This window comes from Sander lucioperca, chromosome 6 (assembly GCF_008315115.2).
Source record: "Sander lucioperca isolate FBNREF2018 chromosome 6, SLUC_FBN_1.2, whole genome shotgun sequence".
Taxonomy (NCBI): domain Eukaryota; kingdom Metazoa; phylum Chordata; class Actinopteri; order Perciformes; family Percidae; genus Sander; species Sander lucioperca.
In genome coordinates, this window is record NC_050178.1 from 40,147,163 (window position 1) to 40,172,580 (window position 25,418).

Consider the following 25,418-nt stretch of genomic DNA (forward strand, 5'->3'; position numbering starts at 1 on the left):
TGAGCTGTGGTGTGACTGGAATCATTGCAATCCTGTACATTCCTGTGGTGACCTGCAGAAGGTTTTTATTTCTCCCAGTAACATCTGGCTGCCCTATAACCCTTTTCTTTGTCCACAGCGCACACCCTTCATTGAATAGAGAAGCTCTGCTCACCATCTGCATACATACCTAAGGCAAAATACCTCACAATACACATTGCAGACAAAATAAATAGGTTATTCTGCAACGATTGCCTGTCATGGAAACTAACTAAAATTTCCTTCCCCATAATTCAGCTTTCAACACAAACTGTATTGTCAACTACTCACCAGCAGGTGGGGCTGTGTGCATTTCTTCAATCCCACAACATAACATGCTACTTTCACATTCATCACACTGAATAATTTGACTGTTATCCATGGCATAATTCATATTCACTCCTAGTGCAAGGTGCTGAGCAAATAATACCACGTTACTGCTTGGTGAGTATTCAGTTTATTCTGTAAAGATTCAGAAGTGTAGAAAGGATGATACAACAGTGCTTTATGATCAGACTATTTCATAAAAGTGATCATAACACCGTAAGTCCAGATTCCACTATCTCAAACCAAAATAAATTTGTAACATTCGACACAAGTGCATACACTGCTGGTAGGAGATCAACCTCCAATTTCACTTTGGATGGTATAGCACCGTTCTTAGCTATTAGCAGCTTGACAAAGATGCAGCTTAATAGGATTCATGTAGTGACTGTATGTTTATATAAACACAAGAAAATTCAGAGGAGAGCAAAGATCTCCTCATTTGGCTCTCTAGCTAGCACAATATCTCACTCTGTCAGTGTCTAGGGATCAAATTGATAATTTAGCTTTAAACAACATTTCGCCAGTAACAATATTAGATATAATGACAGCTTAAAGTTAAACATCTCCAAGTGTACAGAAAGCAGCACAAGATTTTTTTTCACAGATATAGACGAACAGTGACCATTGATGCACTGGCATGTATATTTTTTTTTCTTCTTTTTTTCAGGACAGCACGGTAGCTGGAAAGCAAGGTGATGGACAGACAGGTCATATAAACATGGACAGAGCTGAGTAAGGCAACATTAGCGTGACAGGCTTCTCTCTGTTCAGTTTGCAGGGCAGTGTAGTGTATTGATCTTGACGGAGCTGTCAATACCTTTACTGTGGGGCAGTGGGATTTGTAGCATTGCTGTCTTCATTAGTGCATTGTATATAGTCTCTTGCGGTAGCTGAACTGCAAAGTGATCACCAACATTTATACAGATCTAAATAAACCATGTTTGATTGCATCTGGACTTACAGTGACTATAGAAGAGTAAATAGAATTGAAAAAACAAATAACGGAAAAAGTAAAATTCAAGGCAGTGCTGAAGTACTGGTTGCTAAAAAAGTAAAAAATATCACAAAGCCAACAATAAGATTTCCTTGACACGTCTTTTGTTTGTCCAGTCAGTACAAACCCTCTTTAGTGCAGTTTCAATCATATATATATATTTCTCCCTCTGACCCCAAAACAATATCTCTCAGCCCTATCCTATCCTATCCTATCCTATCTTTGCTCATTCAAGTCAGTTTTCCAGTCAGTGTGCGTCTTTTCTCTTTCTTTGATCCCTCGTACTGACCTCATTGTGCACCCTCCCCACACAACCACAAAGAAGCATGAAATGCTTAAACATCACAGGACTCAAAGGTGAGAAGTTCTTTCTTTTGACGATGGCAGGAAGTGATGGAAGAGGAGGAGGAGGGGTGGGGGGTATTCACAGTTACAGTCAGAGTCCAACGGTCCAGCTACAATCACATCTGCTGTCATTATGAACACTCTTTTTAGACCATGGCCAGGGGAGCAAGCCAGCCTTTAAACATCATGCTCCTCTGGCGAGATTGGGCCTGCTTCATCACACCTCCAGCAGCTCCATCCTCAGGCGATCCCTATCAGCAACACACACACACACACACACACACACACACACACACACACACACACACACACACACACACACACACACACACACACACACACACACACACACACACACACACACACACACACACACACACACACATCGTGAGGACCTGATTGAAAAGTTCCTGTTCCTGTAATGTGAGGTACTGGGAGGAAGCATTGTAAAAAGATGCCTGTGTACGGGTTAACTTGCCTCTTGGAAATCCATTTCACCAAAGACAATTGTCATGATTTATTCACATATATTAGCATGCGCTCTAAATCTATAATTCAACGGGCCAGACTCCTACTTATCTAAAAATAGCTTCTTAAACACAGACCTTTGATTGATCTGAATAAGCTACTCAGCATGAGTACCTGTACACACTTCTCCTGCCTCCTTTTTACTGTACATCACGCAACCATGACTACAAACAGCAAGCTGTCATGCTTTCATCACTCCACCTGGCTTACATTGTTTTTGCTTTCTTGATGGATAAATAGCACTAAGCTTGTAAATTATCACAAGGCACTGTGAATGAGAAGTGTATCTTACTTTACAAGCTTTTATCACACTTTGTAATTCGAGGATTATGACTGAAGTACCTGGCCTGATTGGCATCCGTCTGTTTTTCAATGAGTGACTGACTGGCCACTGGCTGCTGGTGGTCTTCTGCTCTCTCTGACCAGGGATCCTGCTGGTCTCTTGGCTGCGCTGACTCTTCAGCTCGGGCTCGCTCGACGCTCCCCTTGGACGCCATCAGACCAAGCAGCGGAGAGTATGAATCCTGCCACACAACCCGCTGCCCTGAGTTTAGTCCTGCCTCTCCTTCAAGGTGCTTGTTCATGTCTTTCTCAACAAGTTTATTTTTGGCCACTGGAGAGTCCTTTGGAGACTCGGCTTCAGCATCTCCGTGGCTCCTCACTTCCACTGTTACTGTGGGCGGTCGTTGATAGGTCTCCAGCCACTTTAGCTGCCCATTCTTGTGGCTGTACCGGCTGTCGCTGAACCAGCGCACCACCTCTGACTTGGGAAGGCCTGTCTGGACACTTAAGTCCTCGTACTGCTGACTGCTGGGCCAGCGGGTGTTGGAGAAAATCTGTCGGAGGATATGCAGCTGCTGGGGGGTCTTGTTGGCCCAGGGAGGGGAGAAAGACGGCTGAGAAGCAGAATCCTCAGCTGTATCAGACCTATGATCTTGGTGTACAATCTCAGATGTAGTATCTGGTTCATTCATCTTCAGCCTCTTGAAGTTGATCTTGATGGGGTCAATTTTCCGCTCTGGGCAGTCTCTAGCAAACGGGTCCTCCTCCTTGATGAGTTGCTGTAAGATTGACATGCCTTTTATGGGAAAGTCCTTGTTGCATTTACCCTCATCTAAAATAGATGAGCTGCTTTTTGTAATGACAGTAGTGCTGGTGCTTTCAGTTGGGGATTTGCTGGCATGGTTCAGGTTAGGGACACTGTCATTACAGGTAGTACTGGGGTATTCATTGCTAATACTGCTGTTGTTGGTCTTGTGGATGTAGTTTTTGTGTTCAACGTCAGGCTTCGCGGCGTGGGCCTGCTCTTGTGGACTGACGATGCTGCTGTTATGATTGTTGCAGGTGATGTTGGATTTGCTGGTGTTATCGATGATTACTTGACTCTTGGTACTGTTTGAACCTTCCAATCCGATTGGTGAACTGTTGCTTTGGACATTTGTTTTCCCGTTGGTGTCAGCAACACAGCGCTCATCATTATTGCTAATGTTGGTAGAGCAAGTGGTGATGCTGTTAATGCTGTTGGTTGGGCTGCTGTTATGCACCGTTTTCCGGGTGACAGTCTCAGCACCATTACTGCTGCTGGAATAGCTGCTGATGCTGCTGCTACTACTGCAACTACTGCTGCTACTGCTGCTTCGACTGCTGCTGGTGCTACTGGCGCAACCGCTGCTTCCAGCCATGTCCAGGCTGAGGCCATTGCTCTTGTCTAGCTCCACAGTGGGTTGAGTATTCTTGGTCAGTACCTGTGTTGTTCTGACTACAGATGGGAACGTTGGGGGGACAATTGGAGTAGAATACGAGACCCTAGTGACATGGGGGTTGGTTGACATGCTTGCCTGTGTGGCCATGACTCCGACAGGCCTGGTTTTCATATTGTTGTAGGGAACTTTGGCCATCTGAAAGTTTGGTCCTTTTGAGCCTTGATGGGCAGTGACAGTGTGATGGGTTACAATGTGATTAACGTGCCGTTGTGTAGTGGGTTGCTTTTGAGGTGCTCCACCCTGGAACACTGTGTTGAACATCTTTCTCCTGGCCTCTTCGATCTCTTCAGGAGACCAGCTTATGCCCTGCTTGAGCCTTTGGGCAGTAAACCACAGTTTGATCTGCTCTTCAGGGAACTCTGAGACCACCGTTAGGTAGCAGAGTTCGGCTTTGGTCGGGTAGGGGAACTTGCCAAAGGATGTCTTGAGAAAGCTGCTGGTGTCCATGGCGGCATCGTAGGTGGGGATGCTGCTGAGAGGGATCATCACCTTTGGAAGGTCTTTATTGGAAGCAGAGGAGGGGGGAGAGTAAAGGGAGGGAGTGTGCTGGTGAAAGACTTGGTTGGACACTGTCGTCTTAGTCACATGAGCGACAGTGGTCCTCGGCATAGCTGGGGCGCCAGAAAGACTGAGAGCCCCGTTTTGGAGTTCAGGCACATTTGTCAGCATGCTGGGGTCTACATCCTTTCCAGTGTCTATCTTCCGTACCTCCACGGTGTGAGAAACCACAATCTTTTTGTGCTCCCCCTTGGCTTTCATCATCTTTGCAATTGGTGTTTTGGTGAGGGAGATCCCAGATTCTCTGTTGTCTTCTCCACTGTCTGTGAAGAGACTTTGCTCCACTGTTGTTACTCCATCCCTCTTGTTGACACTTAGGGAGGCAGTGACCAAGCCCTCCATTATTTTAGGGTGGGCGGTAGCGTTATGGAGAGCCAGAGCCTCAAAGCGGACGACTGATACCCCACAGTTCAGGCAGTAGAAAGTGGGCTGGGCCCTGAAGTCTAAGTGGCAGTTGTGCATGTGATCCAAAAAGTAGTTTAGATCTCTGGACTCGAAACGGCACTTTGGGCAGCTGTATGTACCTCCTTTCTGCATCTCGCTGCCACTTTCGGATTTGGAGGAGCTGTGAGAGAAATGGCCGGACTCTTCTCCAGAGATGCTGAGTATGCTGTCTTCTGGGATCGTTGGTAGGAGTTCTGGTAGCGAGCCCAGTATGATTTCCTCACGCACATGTTTGGATTTGGATGGTATCATGCAGGGTACAGTGGATTTCCTCTTGCTGGCCATTGTGCAGCTTTGTGTAAATGGTGTGAGTGATTGCTTGTCCGGTATGATGAGAACGGAGGGCGGGTGGAGAGTGGAGAGGGTTGAATGGAGTTTAGTGTCATGGACCAGCCACTATGATATCACAGTGTTTCTTCATGCCCTCTGCCACTTCAGGACTCCTGTCACATGGACAAGTTTAACAGCTCCCAGGGAACCTGTGAGGAAAAAGTACAAAAGAGAGTGAGAGGGCCCATCTTTAATTTAGTAATTACAGAAAACGAAATGGCAATATGGTACTTGAACATTGTCAAAATGACATAATAGTCGTATATGGATAGCAGATTTATAGTCTATGCTTTGAGAAAATTCATGAAAACATGAAATATTCATACATGAAAGCCCCACACAGGGTAATAAGTGTAGGTGGAAATACAGTGTGATAAGAGTAGGTGGTATTTATCAGCAATTACAGCACTAAAGTGAAAGAGTCTAAGGCTTTTTTTCTGAAAAAAAAAAAAAAAATTTGTATTATGCTTATAATCAAAAATGAAGGTTACATTCAATTACTGTACAGAAAGAAATAAAGTGGAGCTTGCTCACTAGACATTTTTTCAAATGGCATCAGAGTTCATGAACATTATTATTAAAGTTTTAAAAATACATTTAGCTAATTTCCTAATTATTGAAAAATAAATCTTCAGGGCACCACACTCACACACTCCTTCAATCAATGCAGCCTGTCCGTGTTCTGGTTCTTTACTTGAATTTACAGACTCCACAGCCATACGTGTGGCTCTTCTATTAAGTGATAGCATTTGTCCACAGAATTATATTTTAGTAAAAATAACACAACTCATGTAATAAAAATGCTGGTTGGCACCAAGATTAAAGCTAAAGTTAATAATAAATAGAAAAATAATAAATGTGATATGCTATGTTTGAATTAGTGTTCTTAGTTGCCAGATGCTACCTGCCTCGCTCCAGGAAAGACTTAATATCAGTAAATAAATATCATCCACGCATCACTACCTTAGGGATTTAGCACCTATTGAGAGGGATACACTTCACCATTCCAAAATGATAGTGCTGGGTGTATCTAACCCTACCAGCTGTTCCACATTGTCTGCAGCAACCACAAATATGCAAAAATATGCACGCAGGTGTATGCGTTTGTCTCCAAACAATATTTGGTAAACTTATTTTTTTTTATGTATAGGTATTATTGTTTTAAATAAGGTGATTTTTTTTACAGGAGAATGAGACATCTTTTTTTTTTTTTTTTTATAAAAATGTTATATGTTCAAAATTTGTCACATGCTGTGGGCCATGCTGTCTTGTTCGTCTTTGGTTTGATATTGTAGAGCAGACATATGAAGGTTAAATGACTTTGCTGTAGTGAGTGAGCATTTTACTGCCACACTTGGATGGGAGCCATATATTTTACATTGGATGTTACAGTGTACCTTTCCGGCATAATGTAGTGTCAAGAGGGAAAATCAGGTGACTGTGTGTGTGTGTGTGTGTGTGTTCCAGCAGTCAGCCAACAACAGTTCAGTTAAGGACCTGGAGCATTCTCATAAGGTCTGAGAAGGTTACTGCAAACACATCTGAAGCCTTTAACAAGCTGCAGGCTCAAACCATTTCATCCTACACGTGTTCAACAAGCAGCATGGCGTCGCATGCATGCATACATACAATCACTGGATGCACACATCCATTAGCAAACCACATCCACTGGCTTTCCCTTCCTATAACACTCTAGTCACAAGGATGGATACGGATTGTCTCTGCAGTCTTCAACATTTCTCCTGTTTTTTCTCTGCATTATGAAGTGAAAAACATGCCTCTGTTCTCACAAAGGCACAAATATTTAACAAAGTCTGTAGGACAAGGATACACTCTAGTCAGTGTTTCATTAGCGATACAGCTAATACAGGTTTTTATAGTCATTTTAACACTGGAAAGAACAAAATGTGAAAACAAATGATGAGAAAAAATATCAAAGTGGAGACATAGCTGTGCACCCTCTGCATGAACCTTTGACACAGACACACACACACAGACACACACACACACAGCCTCTGTATATCACTCTCATCTTCCTTTCCGAGACTGGAGATGCATTGATGTGCGGCATGCTGCTAAAAACTAGTCTCATCCTATCATCATCTATCCATATCACTCAGGCTTTGCCTTCTCCTGCAAGCTTATCATTGTGGGGAAAAACTTCAGCTGCACAAATTCAACCATCACCCAAAACATGGTTCCTGTTGAAATCCAGCATACCTCAACATCTCAAACTGCATTTTGTTTTTAACAAAGAGAAAGAATTTCTCATACTTTCAGCACATTTTCTTTTGTCATGCTGCGTTTGTACACAGTGAACAGCACTTTCACAGACTTTGGTTTTACTGCATCCACGTGCATGATCACCATGGCAGGCTGGATGGTAAATAAAAGATGAACCTGTTCCAGAATTAAAAACCCTCAAATGACTGCCCAACAGTACACACTGATCCCAGACAGATTGTGACGTCCTCCTTGTATCTACCTCTTTTTAATTTCTACTGAAGGCTGCTGATTTCTCACAAAAAAACAACTAAACAAAACAAACAAACAGAAAAAGTAGGTCACCAGCATCTTATGCAGTAATCCCAGTTCACTGCATCCAGACGCGGGCATGTGCTGTATGTTTTGCCGCCAGAGAGGTCATGATATCCTCTGACGGCACACTCGATTAACCCCTGTTGAGGACATGGCGTTCATTGGGTTTGTTCCACTGAACGAGGGATTTAGAAGTCGGCTTTCACGCAGCAGAGGGATGTAGTCATGCATATCTGAAACAACTGTGTGAGAGAAGTCACTATGCTATAGAACAAATCAGTGTTGGCTCAGTTTAGCTGTGCTGAAGTGATTCATTTTGTTTGTCCCACAGACAGCACACCGCATGTCAGGATGTTTCAGAAAATAAAGTGATGGAGAAGGTAACTTGGTCCCGGCGGTTGGCTGCGGCTGAGGTAGCAGCCCCCGAGAGGGGACGCCGTTCTGTGACGATACAGATGCTGGCCTAGTACAGAAGCTCCCCTCCCCGGAAAAAAAAAACGCCCCACTTCCTGCATGAGAAAACCCAAGACAAGCCAAAAGTTGAGAAAGGTTACATAAAGAATCAGGTCACCTATCAAAAGAATGGGCTGCTTTATCTGGCGAGTGAGACGTGCAATCAGACACAAGACACAAGGGCTTCCCAGACAGGGAGCCATTGAATGGTTCCCTCTGAAAAGCCAGGCCTTGTGTTTCAGCGACGAGGTAGACAACGCTCAGACGATCACTGTCCCCACTGTGTCGTATGTCCTTGCGCTGGCACTGGATCTGTGGCACAGGGGGAGGAAACTCTTTTCATCTCAGCGGACCACGGGAGTCATATCTGAAGTGAGGGAGAGTGGCAGAGCTCTCAGACGTGCTTTCTGGACACCCACGCTTAGCGTAAGCAGAGGGGCCTTGTTCGCCGAACTAAAACCACATCTGAACCATTCAACTTTTAAAAAACCAAGCGTTTCAAAACAAACGGGATTAGTCTAGGTTTAAATATTGATGGGATTTATACATTCCGCCTCATTTAATAGCAGCTTTAAGATGTACAGGAGGGCCTCCCTTATGTGCTCTTTCACTGTCATTTCCATAACAATATTATATTTACATCTCATTAATATTTAATTATGTTCTCTATATTTTCACATGGCAAACGGCTGAGTGTGCTACTCCCATTTCGGCAAAACCAATTGAAAGAAAGCAGCATGTATTCCCTTTCATCACCTCATAAACTGCTGCAGTAATTACAATATTTCAACAGAAAAAACATGCCCGATCTACAGCGAGCTGCTACCAGCGGAAAGGGAGGCGAGGCTGCAAAGTGGTTGCTAAACATTAAAATTTAATTCAAAACAGTGCACTGATTCAGACACAGATTGTTGGGTCACCTACAGTTGACATTAACAAATAGAGATTGGCGTTTTTGTTGTGCCACCTGTCACATGAATGAGAATGTGAAGGCTGGAGGAGGAAGGACAAAGGAAGACAAAACTCAGACATTTGGGACTGAAGTGAGAGGATGACTGATGATGATGATGACAGGCTCTGCTGTTTCAATATTCCTCCCCGCTGACATCTCATAGGCACACATCTCCTCACACACTCCCCTCCTCACCTCCGCGACATTTAGCACCTGCAATGTTCTGAAAATCTTTCTCTTTGAAATAAATAACTGGCAAGGAGTCTCTTGATGTGTAAAGAAGAGGAAAAAAAACAGGCTTAAATTCTCTCACTTCTAAAAATATTTGTTTTGCGTGTAATTTGCTTTGACAGTGATCTGCTGTTGCCTTGAGAGTCCGCTTAAAAAAAATCTGACAAAAAAAATGACCCGCCGTCCGCTGAGGGTTTGGGCAGAGAGGGGGAACTCCTGACAAATACATTTGAATGATCAACAAATCTGTTTAGCGGGAACATTTTGGGAACAATGTCCATTAAATAGATTAACGTCATGCAAGTGGATCAGCTGGACAAAATAAATATAAGCCAGAGAGCAATTACGGTCTTGCACAGAGAAGAGATTGGGAACAATGGCGCCTCATTTATAAGGGAAACGTGATCCAGCGCTGGGAGCCTTTAGACGGCTGAATGTCGAATTGTAATTGTTCTGTTTCCTGGGTGTCTCCTGTGCCCATTATGCTGCCACGGTGGACTAATGTGGGCTTTGTATTGACAGTAAGGGTGGACAGGTTTCAGTTTGGGGACATCTTTGCGTGAATGGCACTGTATGTTTGCCAGCATGAATAAGTGTCGGGCTCTAGTGTTACGTGTGCTGAAAAACAATTCAGACTCATCAGGGTCCTTAGCACAGTGCTAATACAGCACACAAGTTCACGCCGTCTTCACCGCCTGTCCGTCCAGCTGAAGAAATGCTGTGACTTCAGTGTGGATACTCCATCTCCACTGCGCGCTCTAAAATTTTCCACATGGGTGTGTTTGTGTGCGTATAAGTGTCTGAATGTCTGTGATGCAGGTGTTGTCAGCCATCTCATCTTCCTCTTTCTCCTCCGGACTCATACACACACACACACACACATACACATACACAGACACACACACACACCCCCCTTACCTCCATGACTGCAGCCTCATCCACTGGGAGACCGGCCGGTGGTGCCACTCATGTGTTAACATCGCCATGGCAACCCCTCTCTTCCCCTTGCCCACCACGCCACACACACACACACACAGCGGAGTCACTCGCCCACACCCACCAACCTCAAGACACACACACACACACACACACACACACACACACACACACACACACACACACACACACACACACACACACACACACACACACACACACACACACACACGTCCCTGGACTGCATCCGGTACAGGACAAACTTAATCCACATGCTTTGCCAGCCATCTTTGAAAAGTCCATTTATGGGTCAAGCCTCTTTCAAAGTGAGGTCCGCAACAACAACTTGGCTTTTTCTTTTTAATCGGGTCGTAGCGATACAAAAATACCAGCTCCACTGTTCTTATGTTTATGACAGAGATTGCTAAAAGAAATAATGCAGCCATACACGCTGCAAATGACCTCCTGTCAGTGTTATTGTCTTGCTAAATCAGTGCATAGGCCTGGAGACAGAGGTGCTACGGTACATACCTACTGCACTCTGCCTGTCTGAGCATCTTTTGTGTGAACGCTCACTATTGAAATCTTACATTGTTTTCCAAACCCTTCAATCTGTGGCCCAGATGAATGACAGACAAATAAACCATGGTGCGCAGAGAAAAAAAGTCTGAGTCATGCATCACTTTTGATGAATAACTTCTTCAGTTCTGTAGCCAAGACTACAGGCATTCATTTAACAACTTAAGAAGAAAAGGAAGAAAGATGGCGGCATACCGCACATTGTACTGTCCATCCTAAAATGGCTGACATCACAGCCTCCTATAACTGCCAAAGCCTGGCAAATGCCAGCTCCTGCTGACCAAACCTTTCTTGCACAGGACAGAGAAAGTGGCAGGGGCTCTTTCTCCACTAGTCCCAAGGTTTTTCCCCCCTCTCATTGCTGGGGCGTTTCTTTTGGTTGGAACTGTGCAAACATGCCGTTTTAGTGAGGCTTTTGAGTGGTCTGGGCTTCGATACGACACTGGTCCAATGACAAAAGCAATACCAAAAAGGATGAAAGATCCAAATAAAAGTGAACCTGTATAGAACGCCGTCCTTTCTGGTGGGAAAAATAGGACTCGGCATTGTGGTTCGGAGAATTTTCTCCCAATTTGTTAGGATCATGAGGTATGCCGCTATCATGAGTGCTTGTTTGTATAAAAACGACTGTAAAATAGAGCTGGTTGGCATTAGATTAGATTGATTTTCTTCTCTGAACTTAAGGAATGTTATACACTCCATGTCAACTAAATCTGCAAATCATGACCATATGACCTCCCTTGGTATTCTCTGGCAGGGAATTCATTTTGAACTGTGGGAGGCGCCCAAAAACATAACATCTAAAGTGTTGTTAGAAATCAGAACACCAAATCCTGAAAAGTACAGTATTCCGAAATATGAGAGGTGGCATGTGCAGAGACGCTGTTTCCCCGAGGGGAGTGGGCTACATTGTGTCTGTGTATACACACTCCGCTGTGGCCATAACGAAAACTGTGAGCTGTGCCTAATTGCAGGGAGGGAGGGATGAAAGGCAATATGCCTGGCCTCATTAGAGTAGTTCCGAGAAGGGAGATGGAAGACTGTTCCCAGGGATCCACAAAGGGAATTGACATTCCCCCAGTGTAAGCGTCCTGCTGGAGTGAAATCCTCCACACACACTGAACTCACCGGGCCAAACTGGGCCAAGCTGAACCCGATCTGCCGGATCCGCACAGCAAGAGCTCATTTACCTTTGTTTAGCCGGTCTTCACACACATCACACATGCCTGAAAATTAACTATCGGAGTGCAGAAATGTCCACTAAACACACTTGAAGTCACTCTCCATAGTCTAAACAGCAACTCTCTCAGGAAAACTTCAGTGGCAGAAATGTTGCACAGTCATTTCCATGACCTACATTATATATAACAAGCTTACATGGTTAAATAATTAAAATACCTTTAAAAAATTGCCAACGATCCATGCCTGAGCTTGCTGCTCGAATAATATGTTGTTGTCACTTGTGTTATGGACACTGGACTCACACATCATCAACAGAGGCAACATTAGTCAGCACAGAGGTCCCTCCCCTAAAGGCAGAGGGAGACACATGGCATCCAGAGCTGGGTAAATATACAGATAGAAAATGTGATCGTACACGAACTGGTATTTTTAATACGTGCCCCCACATTTTGCAAAATATCTGTGTGCTCCTGGAATGAGCAGCTCTCCTTACTGTACTGTATATGTTTCAGTATGTGTGTGTGTGTGTGTGTGTGAGTAGGGCAGCAGCACATGTTGGCAAAAGGAAGAGGAGGAAATGAAAGAAAAAGAGTCCTGTGCATAGAGATACAGGCCTACCTTTTTGCTCAGGAAAGAGGAAGAAATGTGTAGAGAGTGAGCGATCGATAGATGAAAACTGATACTTGGCATGCAGTTTGATCATCTATGGACTCTGAGGCTTCTTATATCAGTCAATAAGACTGCTATAGCACTGTGTTCAGAAGTCTTTCACAACTAAAAGCACACTCACACTCACGGCACAGTGGGGAAATACAGCGCGTTGTGCAATAAAATAAGCAGATACGCCACATTGTATAGCGCGAGAAGGAGCGCAAATTCAGCCAGACGGAGGATCCGTTTTTGTAACTGTAACAAACTGACGAGTTAACCCGTTTCACTCCATTCACAAGAGTGTGGGGCAACACACTGCCTCGAAGCCTACTTGCCAAAGGCGATCTGGCACTCTATATAACCTTATGAATATTCCCAAAAATCCTCCACCCCCCTCCTCCACCTACTGTCGCCATTTTATACATTGGCGACTTCATATAAACTGCCTTGACTACAGCACCAGATGAAAATGCAATATTCAATAGCGAGGCTTAATTTCAGTAAACAACTTTGGAGATCGCACCTCGCCAATAATGAGTTATTCGCGTTTTGGAAGAGTAGATGTGTCCTTACCTCAACAGTCGGTGGGAAAAATGGAATCCGACATTAATATATAAATGAATAATATTGGATTAGCTCCGATCGTTGCGTTTTGAGAAGAAGAGGAGGCGAGCAGGGGGTGGGAGCTCTCCTCAAGTGAACCCGGTGAACTGGCGTGAACCCGTCAGTGACCACGGCAAGGTACATTACATTACATTACCTTTCCACCACTCAGCCACACTGCATGGAGACGGCAAAACAACTATGGTCGGCGGTGCAGGACGAGGCAGCTCCAAAAAAATTATAGCGAGTGTATTTCCTATGAACACGTGATTCGGAGCGTCATCCAAAATCCAAAAGCCCTTTCATCTAAAATTTTGGAGAGGGGCGGGGATGTGATGGGGATGTGTGTGCGTGTGAGTGTGTAGAAGGGGAGGGGGGTATGTATACTGAGCCCAGTGCACATGTCGTTATAGGGGGTAAGGCAATGCTCTAATAGATTGGGTTATGCATAGCTACAATGGCGCCGTGGAGCCGGGTGAACAGATGGATTGCATTGTGTAAATTTGGGATTTGTTCAGTGGTCTATCGTTTCTGTGAGCTTCATCATCCAAAAGGTCCTCTTAATTGGGTCACATGTTTTTTTTTTCAATAGCAGCCTGCCGTTTTTAGAAGAACAAAAATCTTGATGGGCTACTATGAATATGAATCGTTGTGGGAATTGCCATTTAAAGCACAGGCCCATTAGCCCACCGGCTTAAAATAGACTTTTACGCATACGCATAAAACCAATTTACGCAGATGCACAGTAAATGTACCCTAGTTGCTCATATACATTTTCATAGTTAAAAATAATCAGACATATTTTCTTTAATCAAATTACCAATGTTAGTTATGTCTTGTTGTGCAGAATAGGGGCTATAAACTTGTGATCCTCATGACCTTGTTGGCCTTTAATGCGTAAAAGCGCAGAGGCCCAAAGCAGACACAAGTTTAGAATAAGAGTTTAAGAAAAAATAATTAGAGAAGAACTATGTTAATATATTTTGGAAGGATATTAAGAAAACATATCAATAAGTCATATCAACAAGAGAAGTAGAATATTGTAGTAGGCTAATAAAACAGAAATAGTATTAAGTATGATAAGGCCACTCTAAAACCACTGAGTATTATGGACACATTATATGTCTACTTAGAAACATAATATGACTGATTTAGATATGTGTACACTTTGTGAGTGTGTGACAAGTAGGCGGGACTACAGCCAAAGACCTCCAGCATATGCAACATAAATACAACACCCTCAATGTCTGTGTCTCACATATAGGGTTACAGGCCTCCATTATTTAGGAAACATGGATTTGCTCTTCCCTCCCAGTTTGTCCTGACTGGGTTCAGACGTTGCCTGTAGCTGTGGCTGTGTACAATCAGGATACACAAAGATTATCTATCAGGAAGATGAATCACTCAATTGTACAGCAAACACCCAGCCTCTGGTTCCAGTCTGTAGGAGTGAGACTTGTAGTTATGCATGATCTGGTATAGTATAGGATTAAAAGACATGTTCCTCAAATATGACAAAATGTAACTTTTCTTGTGACAGCAATACATTTGGTGCACAGATATGTTTGTGCTATTTTCTACAGTTTAATTTTCTGTAAGACCATTTCTGGAAGACTAGATGCTGCAAATTTCGACTAAAGCTCGAGGTTATGTAGCCTACAGTAAAAGGTCACCACAGGTGACATCAAATCCACTTGACAGATCGTCAGCACTATTTAAGTTTAGATGGAGGCGAGGATGTGTTCAAATCATAGACCATATTTTGTAATTTGTAGTCAGTGTAAGTTAACCCCGGCATCCACCAGAAATAGATAATGTTGCTATGGTTACCAAAGGTTTGTGCACCTTGCGCTCTGGTTTAATAAATATTGAATGAATATATTTTGATATTTGAATTGAAACGAAAAATATTTAACTGAATGTTCTTGTGACAGTCTGATAAGCCTTGTTAAAAAAAAAACATGTATATAAGAATGTAGGCTATAAAAATTACTTTCTGTGCGCCTATCTTCCTATAAAGTGTAAGGGAAACCCTTGCCAGAAAGTTTATACTGAGTGAGATTGAGGATACTGGTCCCAAGAAATCACGACGTACACGGTACTAGGGGAAAGCGTCAGAGTGAGGGCTCTGTGCTCTTCCTTGCTCTCTGCGGTGTAACCTGATCAGGGCAGAGCAGGGGGATGTACAGGAGGCTTGTTTGCGTCCAAATGAGCCAATGAGACCGGCTTTACATTAGACTGACAGTCGGCTCAGCGAGCCCGGAGACGCCATTCTGGTCTGACAACCGCTCGACAGCCAATACGGATCCATGACGGACAGGAACGGAGGGAAAACCCAAAATACAAATCTGACTTCCTGTAGGTCAAAACGTTACCTGTCACCTGCGGTACGATATAGTCTTTTTTGAGGAGGAAGGGGAACAGAATCCACAACAATGGCTCTGTCACAGTGCCTGGACGACTCACCTCTGAGGTTGGTTCCGAAACATACCGGGGTCGAGGACCTGAACCTGCAGGAGGTGTACAACGAGAGACACCGACTAGCACTGGAGGAGCTGCTGTCGGGAGGGCTCAACAACTTTTTGGACTTCCTCAGGAAAGAGAGGATCCCCAACTTTCTGTCGGACGATGAGATGCAGCGGATCAGGAACGCCGCCGTGCCCCCGTGCGGTGTCTCCTTCCACGGGGAGGACCAGGCACTGGAGCAGTCGCTCAGCAGCTCCCTGGACTGCTCCTCCGTCACCTATTTTCCCGAGGTGTCGGACGTGGAGCCACCGCTGCTGGAGATCGGCTGGCCCGCCTTCACCGCCGGCTCCTACCGGGGAGTCACACGGGCCGTGGCGCACTTCCAGCCCAGCTTCGGCGAGTGCATATATAGCTGCAAGGAGGCTGCGAGGCGTATGATTAAAAGTGCCAGAGAGGTATGCACAAAGAAAGCATTAAAAACATAGCTGCATACTTGTCTCCTAATAATCACCTTTTACAGTTTTTACTTGGCACTGATTATATTATTTATATATCCTACAGGCACTGGTAGCATAGTGATATTCCTGCAAGGGACATGCTATAATATCTTGTTGTATTCAATTTTTGTATTTTCTATCCCAACATTGTTTCACATATTTTCTAAGCCTAAAGGCTACAATGATAACATTGACAACTTTTCAAATTCAAATTGATATTTTATCAAATATCCCCCTGCCACAACGTGTGTGTGTGTGTGTGTGTGTGTGTGTGTGTGTGTGTGTGTGTGTGTGTGTATATATATAGTCACTCATTAAAACATTTTTGGAGGGAAAACTCAAGTTATAAATCTTCTTTGTATAATCCCTAAAACGCATGCCAGATTTTCCCCATGGAATTTCTTTGATCAGTTTGTAATTTGAAAGGTTTTTGAAGTCTTGATCAGAAAGAAAGCAGTGACCAAAAGGATCAAACAAACAAAAACATGGCATGAATATTCATGTTGATGCTACTGACGGGAGCTGTCACTCTAGCCTCTGTTTAAAAAAAAAAAAAAAATCCAACATGGAGTGTGAGGCTTCAGCAGCACCTCAGGCCTGTGGAGGGCCTGCGTGCCAGATGTGCCTCGACTTGCTTTGCTCCCCTCTATCAAAGTTTGCATTCCCTCTTCATCTGGTTTCTCTCTCTCTGGTTTCAATTAAAATGTAGTGGTGTATATACAGTGTACTGGCTATCAGTTTTGAAACCTTAGAAAATATTCTCAATCAAGTTTGACCGTTAGGTCGTCTGTCTTTTTGTAATGTTAAACCACTGACCGTAGCAACCCAACGTGCACCTACAGTGTGGTCGGCTGGTACTGGTCGGCTCACAGGAACAGCCTGGTCCTGTATTTCAGTGAAATGTAACTGTTTTTACAAATTTTCCTAAAGCACCCACACACTATCATCCAAATAAGGTGGGGAACTCCTGTTAAAGCTGCATGTGGATAACACCAGTTTGAAGCAATAAATCTGAGCTATGTAAACATCTGTGTCTAATCCTCAACACACAACCTTTACCAGAGCATGTGAAATTCCTCGCGAAAAAGAGAAATCTCAGTGCGAACCGAAGCTCAGGAAAATGGCGGCAAGCCATACAGTGCACCTACTTCTCTCCTGTTTAAAGTAACTTGTTTGCTGACCAAGCGTTATTGCCGATTGCCATGGTAACAGACCACAGTCAATAGAAAGCTCATCAGCACGCACATTTTTGAGAGTGTGCCTGAAAGAGATTCACAGCTCTGTTTGAATAAGGCATTGCATTTGACAATAATAAAAACAGTCATGTGCTACATCTGCAAGAACACTGCTGCGAAAAGGAATTCTATTATATTACCTCTGTAATTTTCCACTGCAGGTGATTGCCATAGTTACAGACTCCCTGACCGACCTGGATATCTTTAAGGATCTTCAGGAGGCATGCTCCCACCGCAAAGTCCCTGTCTACATCCTGCTGGACCAATCATGTGCTCCTGCTTTCCTCAAGATGTGCAGAAATGTCGGTGTTTGCCTGGATGACCTTCGGGTATGTGGTGGGTCTGTAAAGCTGGGTGTGGCTCTGTGTACAAAATAATAACATCAGATGGCATCAAATTAAAATATGTCCTTTAATATTTAATATGACTGGGTGGGTCTGCACTTATCTCTCACTCCTGTTCTTTCTCTTCTTTTTTTTTAATCCTTTCAGCAAATGAGAGTGCGAACTATAACTGGTACAACTTATTACATGAGATCAGGTGCGAGGATTACTGGGGAAGTTCATGAGAGGTTCATGCTGATTGATGGAAACAAAGTGGCTACAGGTTCTTACAGGTAAAAGGCTTCTAACCATTTTACCTAAAATCAAATGATATAGCTGCCTATCTGTAGCATGGAGTTGCCCAAAATCCCCAGATTTACCAGACAAAAGTAATTTTCTTGCTGGGTTTGGATAATTGTACCTGCTTACTTTCATTCATTCATTCACGTATGTTGTTAAATCCCATTCCTGTGCAGGTACAACTGGACTGATGGCAAACTAAACAGCAGCAACCTAATCGAGCTTTCTGGTCAGATAACAGAGAAATTTGACGAGGAGTTCCGCATCCTCTACGCCCAGTCTTTACCTATAAACACTCGAGGACCTCCAAGTGTCCGAAACAGCAGCATCTACGAGCATCTCCTCATCAAACACTCAATCACCTCCTCCCCTCAGCTGGCCAGAGAGAGGCCAGTGTGTCTGACCAGCACACCCAGCCGCAACCCCTTAAGCTTAGCTGTCCAGCCGCTGTGCGAACAATCGACTCCAGATCGTCGTAAAACCAACCCAGTGTCCGACGACTCCACCATAGGTGAGGAGTGGACTGAGCAGCAGCACATGCAGGAGGCGATCCTGGCTGGTAGCACCACTCAGCGCTTCCCTGCAGATCAGCTAGCAGAGGAAGAGCCAGAGACCCCCAGCCCCGTCTCTTGCCACGCCTCCACTCAGACCAGCAAGTCAGTAATGGACAGTGACACCCAGACTGACCTCCAGCTCACAGAACACCCCAACCTTATCACACCAACGAGCACAGGGCCAAACCAGGCCACCTCTCCCTCCTTTCCGTCTCCCAGGCAGAGCTCGCCCACCCAGGCAGCTCCAGACGGCACCTTAAAGGACTGCTTCCACAAGCTGACCAAAGAGCGCCAGCACCACTACTCCACCATTCGCTCCAAGCTGGAGCACATGGTGACCACCCTGTCCCAGAGGCGAGAGCTAGCAGACGTCACCAACATGACTCAGGGGCCTGGCGCTCACAGCAGGCAGAGGGTACACAAAGACTGTAAGCAGGAACCAAACCCCAGACTGCTTGTTGAAAGTGCGGGCATGGGCACATGGCCAAGAGCCAGATGTGTACACTAGTTTTTCTTCAGGGATTTCGGAGATGGAGCAGGGAAGAGCTATTACAAGGTTTCTTGAGGATCCTCTGTTTAAAATAAATGGTTTTGGCTTATGCAGTAGAATTCTAGCTTTCTTCTATTTGTCTTGTCTGCAGTGCCCACTTTTGTCCCTTTCATTCAGTGTCCTGTCCATGTCAAAGCCCTTTTTTGTGTATGGTAACACAGAATTGTAAATGACAGAAATTCTATTTTTAACCAAAGACACGGTGCAATATTTTTTTGACCATGTCAGTTTAATGAAAATAATTTGCTGAGGTGGTTAAAACAGGATAATATCTGCTGTAGTATGAGTGAAAATGCATTGTGCAAATGCTGTTTTGGTTATTTAAACACATTTGGCTGCTGTAACTGCATTTGAACAACATTCCAGAGAGCAGCTGGCTCTCACTGCGCATTGCTAATAAACAAAGCTAGATTTTTGTAGGATGAGTGCTTATTGACTTTTGTCTTTTCTAACACTTCCTACATATCCACCCTTTGTGTTCGCTTTCAGCTCCATCACAGTTGAAACTGTAATCAAATCCTTATGAAGAATATCTTGGGGAAAAAATATGTTCAAAAGTTATAGGACACACAAGGAAACAAAGTGACTTCCCAAAGAGAATGAGCACCTGCGTCTTATGCACTGCAGTGCCTTCATGCAATTAGTTGAGAGACAGCATCTGTGATACTGGCACCTCTGCTGATTACATAGCCAATCACAGTTGCTGTCCAGGGCGGATTTGGAGAAAAATCTCTGTCACAGATTACAAACATAGATTACGGTGAATGCTAAATGAATGCTTCTCTACGCACAGATTCTTGTCAATATCATTCTTGGACAAAGATAATTCTAATTTTTATGCAGCAGTGAAGCAGGGGGGTTTAGCATTTGTGTAAAGCTCCATATTAGCAATAATCTACTCTTAAATTATTCTGAATCATGGTTCTACATGGTGTGCTGCTGAGCCTGGCACAAACTGTTTATGTCTTCATATCTCACGTCTAAGCACAAAGGTCCGGTGAATGATCAAAGCTTGTGAGGCTTCAGTGATACTTGTGCTCTGAATGCCTTGAGTTATAAATGTATTACTCACTCTGAGCTATATGACTAATGTTTAACTATAGTGAGAAGATTAGGTGTGTAAACTATCTTGTATCAAGATGTACAGATAGCTTGATTCAAAGAGGAAGGAGACCGAATGGAAAGCATGAATCAGTAGGTGATCATAGGATTGTGTTTAAAGAATGCAAACTGAGTACATTTCTTTCTTCCAGTAGTTTTAAATGGAGAAAACAAACCTACGGCAGCAAACTTTCTGCTATTTAATCTATTTATTTCACAGTAGACATGCAGAGTTATACATAGACTAATTTGAACAAAAATTGCATATAATGACATTAAAGGGGTTGCATTATAAACCCTTTAAAACAACCCACATTTTTATAATACTGTAGATGAACTAATTGATGATGAAGCATTTCAAGTTGATACTCCATGACATTGAATATAGGCCTAATTCATATTACGTAAACATATGTTGTATAGTAGTCCGTCATTTTTAAAAATGGCTTATGACAACTTTTTTACAATTTTGAGGTGTTTGTACTTAACTTGAGTATATATAATACTTTTTGCAGCAATAGTAGTATCTGACTATACTTTTTTATACACAAAATATGAGATGATCTTATAAATAATGGCTGCAAATAATGATTTTGTCTATTACCAATCGATTTGACAACCATTTTCTTAATTCATCAATTAATCATTTGGTTGACAGTATATTGTAATAGTAAAAAAAACACCCATAACAATTTTCCTCAGTCCAAATGTCTTCATTTGTCCAAACCCAAAACATTTTCAGTGATCGACTAATTGTTTCACTTCAAACATAAATAAGATGTATTGTTTCATATAACTTCCCAACTGCATATAAAAACTTAGCTCCACCTTAACCAACTACATTTAAATGCTGCTTAATGTATCAGTGATAATAATCAAATGACATTGATACTGCCTCCATAACATTAACTTTTACTGAAGAAACATGCTTCTTCCACAACTGATCTAGTCATGAAATAATTTACCTGCTTCTTGCTATTAATGGCTATGGGGATGGCCTATCCAATATCAATTAATTAATTAATTGGTTAATTGCAGCTTCACCCATATCAGTATTGATATGTTAAAATAGCCTTAGGTTTGAAGCATGATTATAACCACTAACTAATATTGCATTTAACTACAACTTTTACAAATATCAGTGTTATAAATGTTTTTCATTTCCAAGATGCCATATCATTACCCTCCAGACCTAACAACGCCTACACTATTACATGGCAATAAGGTGAGAACAGCAGGCCGTCCTCCTATGGTGCGTGCATTTCCTACCAGGCAAACACATCAAAAGCGTCTGCAATGCATTCATCACGTGAAATGGCGCAGTTGAAGGGAATTGATCTACAAGTAAATACAATGTTGGTAAAATGCGAGAGAATGGTATCTTTTTTTAATTGGCTGCTGCAAAGCAACTACTGTCTGTAATCAAGGAAGCAGTGGGGGGGTCCACAATACAACAGTCTGTACCTATTAGGCTCGGCTCACTGGTAAACAGAGAAGCTCGCATATTCCACTTCACGTGACAATTAAAAAACTACATGATTTACCTTTTAATTGTTTTTTTCCTCAATAAAAAGTGCCTATTTATACTCATTTACTGGGGTTACGCTTGTGATGAGCATTAGCTGTAACACTAGCAGGTCTCTGCCACCAGAGAGAGCCCTGTCCCTGTTCTTCACTCTCCTTATAGCAAGCACATTGGAACTCTGGAAATACCAATGGTTTATTTCTTAAAATGAAACGGCACCATATCAGTCTCTTTCACCACAAAGACTATGCTAAATTATCATGATTTAATACAATAGTTTAGATATATTTGTTATAGATTCATTCTAATGACTAACCTGTAAAATGTTCATTTTCAAGTTTTGGGTGGACTTATTTATTTTATATTTTATAAGAGACAAACAGCCACTGTCTGATGTTCTCTTCAGGTCACATGTAATCCTTGGAGAATTGTAGTGGTAGAACCTTTCCTGCTGCATGCTGGGTAAAATCCTTGTTGATGTCAGCATGTCCGGCAGAAGGTGTAACATTATATCCTACCAAATATTGTGTTAAGGCCCAATCCAGTTAGTCAGCATGCCTATGCTGTTGTGCATAAGGACAAATTACACCCATGCAGATGTGAAATAACCTTTTTATTGCAGGTGTGTAGAACCAGATCATTTGTTTTAGGAGGTTATAGTACATGCTGAACGTAAATGTGAATTTCTGTAACTATAATGTATCTAATGCACATGCACGTTTGTATGTGTATTATGTGTTTATTTCTTTGAAAATATATCTGATTTGTAGTGTATTAAATGTAGATTTGAAGGCCAGGGGCTATGATGGCAGTATTTTACACTAACAGCCACTCAGAGTCCCACAGGACAGAATAGATCAGGATGACGCAGACAGACAGTATACAATTAATTATTGTACTCATATCTATCACCGTGTACATTTATGTAGGCTCCCTCTTTGCTTGGGTGTGAATGCACAGACCGGACTTCTAAGTGGCACAATGTATTTGTTATGGCATTATATTAAACTGAACAAACAGTCAGAGCAGTGGATTTTGTGTCAAATGTTCAGATTTTGGCTCTTGCTCCTGGAAATAACAAACATCAGGTTTGGCTTCTGACATTGACTGACAGAGTCAAACGGCTCTCCTGGTGCTGAACATAAAGCTTTTAATTACTGCAAACATGGTTGATGAGTTTGAAGCTTGATTACTTGGCCTTCATTAGTCAGATTGTGAGCTATAGTGACTCCCAGAGGCGCAATTTGGCATCTCTAAACACTGCCAGCCTCTGTATTAACCAATTACATTTACCCTACAGTACACCCAAACAGGTGTGTGCACCCCAAATATACACACACACACACACACACACACACACACACACACACACACACACACACACACACACACACACAGACACACACACACACACACACACACACACACACACACACACACACACACACACACACACACACACACACACACACACTTTTTATTATCAGCTTGAACAAGCAGGCCTGGATGTAGGAATTTCAGTCTGTTTTCTAATTTGGAGAAAAGGTCTGACTAAAAGAAAACTGATAAAATGTGCTTAGTGTGCTGATACCTACTTTGTTGAACTCTGCTTGTCATAATGATTTTGTGTTTACTGTGCCATCTTGGCTTTGTTTTCCATCAGGGCGGCCGGTGGTTGTCACTACACCGAGGAGGGAGCATTCTGCCTCAGGCCACGACACACTGATAATGAATGTTCAGCTCATTGGAAAAATAAAGTGTGTCTGAATTATGTGGTCAGGATCGGGCCGTTGTTTGGGTTGAGTCAGACACAGTGACATGCTTGCACAACAGTCAGTCACTTCCTGCGTTATAATGCTGATGCCAGGCTGCAGTTAGGCTAATGCAGGTGGAAGGTATTGTTGATAGGCTCTTTGTGCTATACTGCATGTTGAGCTTTAATACGCTGTCCGGCAGCAGCCCTGCCGCTATTTTTAGATGGGTACAGCTGCTCCTTAGCACCCACCCTTAAACCAGCCAATCGCCAGAGATTTATGGCACGAGCCCATGAGAAACAGCTGTAGTGTCTTGCCACTTGCTTGTCCAAGGAGTGCAAGCTGAGGTTTATTAAGAATTGTATTAATTGTGTTTACTATGATGCCCATTCACAACAGCTGACACCAGTATAAAATGCAGTTATCAGTGAGTGAGAGACCTCCCACAGTTGAACATTTAAACCACAAGTTTGGAGCGTCTGGTGCTGCAGTGATGATTAAGACTCTGGTCACAACGCCACCTGGGTCCAACACAAGTTCAACACTTGTAGCGAGCTGCCCCCCCCCCCACAACACCATGTGTCCCTGCATGTTAGCTCAGCATTCTGCACATACAAAATGGAAAACAACTATATAGTTTGTTCCTGATGAAGGTGACTCTGTGTCCGCTCATACGTCCCTGGTGAGGACAGAGAAAAGATTCCTGGGACTTTGTGTTTTGTTCAACAAAAACACAGATTTGCACTTTTGTTAATTTTCTGCTTTACTGTTCCCTTGATACCGTATCTACAATCCAGTTCACATCAGCGTCAGTCTGACCAGGATTGTCACACGATTATAGTTGTGTAAATTGGCAGGAAACTGCTGTGGAGCTACAGTAGGCAGATAAATTGGCCTGGTGGTGGCTGCCTTTATGAGAGAAAGAGTGTGTCAGTGTGTTGGGAATGGGCACTAAATAAGCAGCTCCCTCAGCTAGACTAGAGCAGCTCAGCTTAAGTTTAGCTTATCTTGTCAGTTTGTTGTCTCCATTATTCAAAAGGACACCTTATCAGCCAGGGCAACTCGTATTAGCCTTCTCCGCTGTGTGCTCCATACAATGATGTTCTACACTGTTCCACATTAACTCTGGTGTCTATTTCAGCTGCTCTCTATCCATTTATTGATGCACGTCTTCCATTGATCCCAGCATTGATTTGCCATGCAATCCATTACCCATCTGTCTGTTTTAGCTGGCTTTTAAATGATCAGTCAGATTGAGCTATTAAGGGGAGGAGTGGTGAAGTCCAAAGGTTGGTGATACATTTAGGGAGAGAGGGGTGCTGTGTGTGTGTGTGTGTGTGTGTGTGTGTGTGTGTGTGTTTGAGGTTGGATATAGGTGTTGTCAGGCAATTAGAAGTGTGCAGTGATATAATATTAACACAATTGGAGTGTGGACCTCATCAACAGATTATAGAGTAAAACTGTCTAAATTTATGGTAGAATCCAAAATATGTAAGGCTTTGTATTGAACCTTAACACCTTTTTGGCAATAACCAAAACATGTCTCTTGTTTTCTATGGCTAAATTCTTTCTATGTTCTATATACTTAAAGAACCAATTAAAGACTAATTAATTATGTCAAAGGGTGTGTGTGTCTCTGTTTGTGTGTTTTGTGTTTATACAAGATTTAACATTTGTGAAC

At 43.0% G+C, this 25,418-nt stretch overlaps 2 protein-coding genes across 4 annotated transcripts; one reads left to right on the top strand and one right to left on the bottom strand.

The window, feature by feature from the left end:
• Positions 1-456: 456 nt before the first annotated feature.
• si:ch211-232b12.5 (zinc fingers and homeoboxes protein 3) lies at positions 457-13,737 on the bottom strand. Of its 3 annotated transcripts, XM_031279299.2 has the most exons (4): positions 13,403-13,697; positions 12,395-12,525; positions 2,555-5,456; positions 457-1,935 (listed from the first exon to the last, which is right to left on the bottom strand). In XM_031279299.2, exons 3-4 carry the CDS (start codon positions 5,260-5,262, stop codon positions 1,902-1,904), a joined length of 2,742 nt encoding a protein of 913 aa, XP_031135159.1. In that variant the 5' UTR covers positions 5,263-5,456; positions 12,395-12,525; positions 13,403-13,697; the 3' UTR covers positions 457-1,901. The 3 variants fall into 3 exon arrangements, with proteins under 3 accessions (XP_031135159.1, XP_031135168.1, XP_031135151.1); XM_031279308.2 differs by lacking the exon at positions 12,395-12,525 and having other exon boundaries at positions 13,590-13,737; XM_031279291.2 differs by lacking the exon at positions 12,395-12,525 and having other exon boundaries at positions 13,403-13,696.
• Positions 13,738-15,529: 1,792 nt separating this feature from the next.
• On the top strand, positions 15,530-19,785 carry fam83d (family with sequence similarity 83 member D). The gene is made up of 4 exons (XM_031279321.2): positions 15,530-16,353; positions 17,792-17,959; positions 18,122-18,246; positions 18,430-19,785. The coding sequence occupies exons 1-4, from the start codon at positions 15,868-15,870 to the stop codon at positions 19,313-19,315; spliced, it is 1,665 nt and encodes a 554-aa protein (XP_031135181.1). The 5' UTR covers positions 15,530-15,867; the 3' UTR covers positions 19,316-19,785.
• Positions 19,786-25,418: the final 5,633 nt, after the last annotated feature.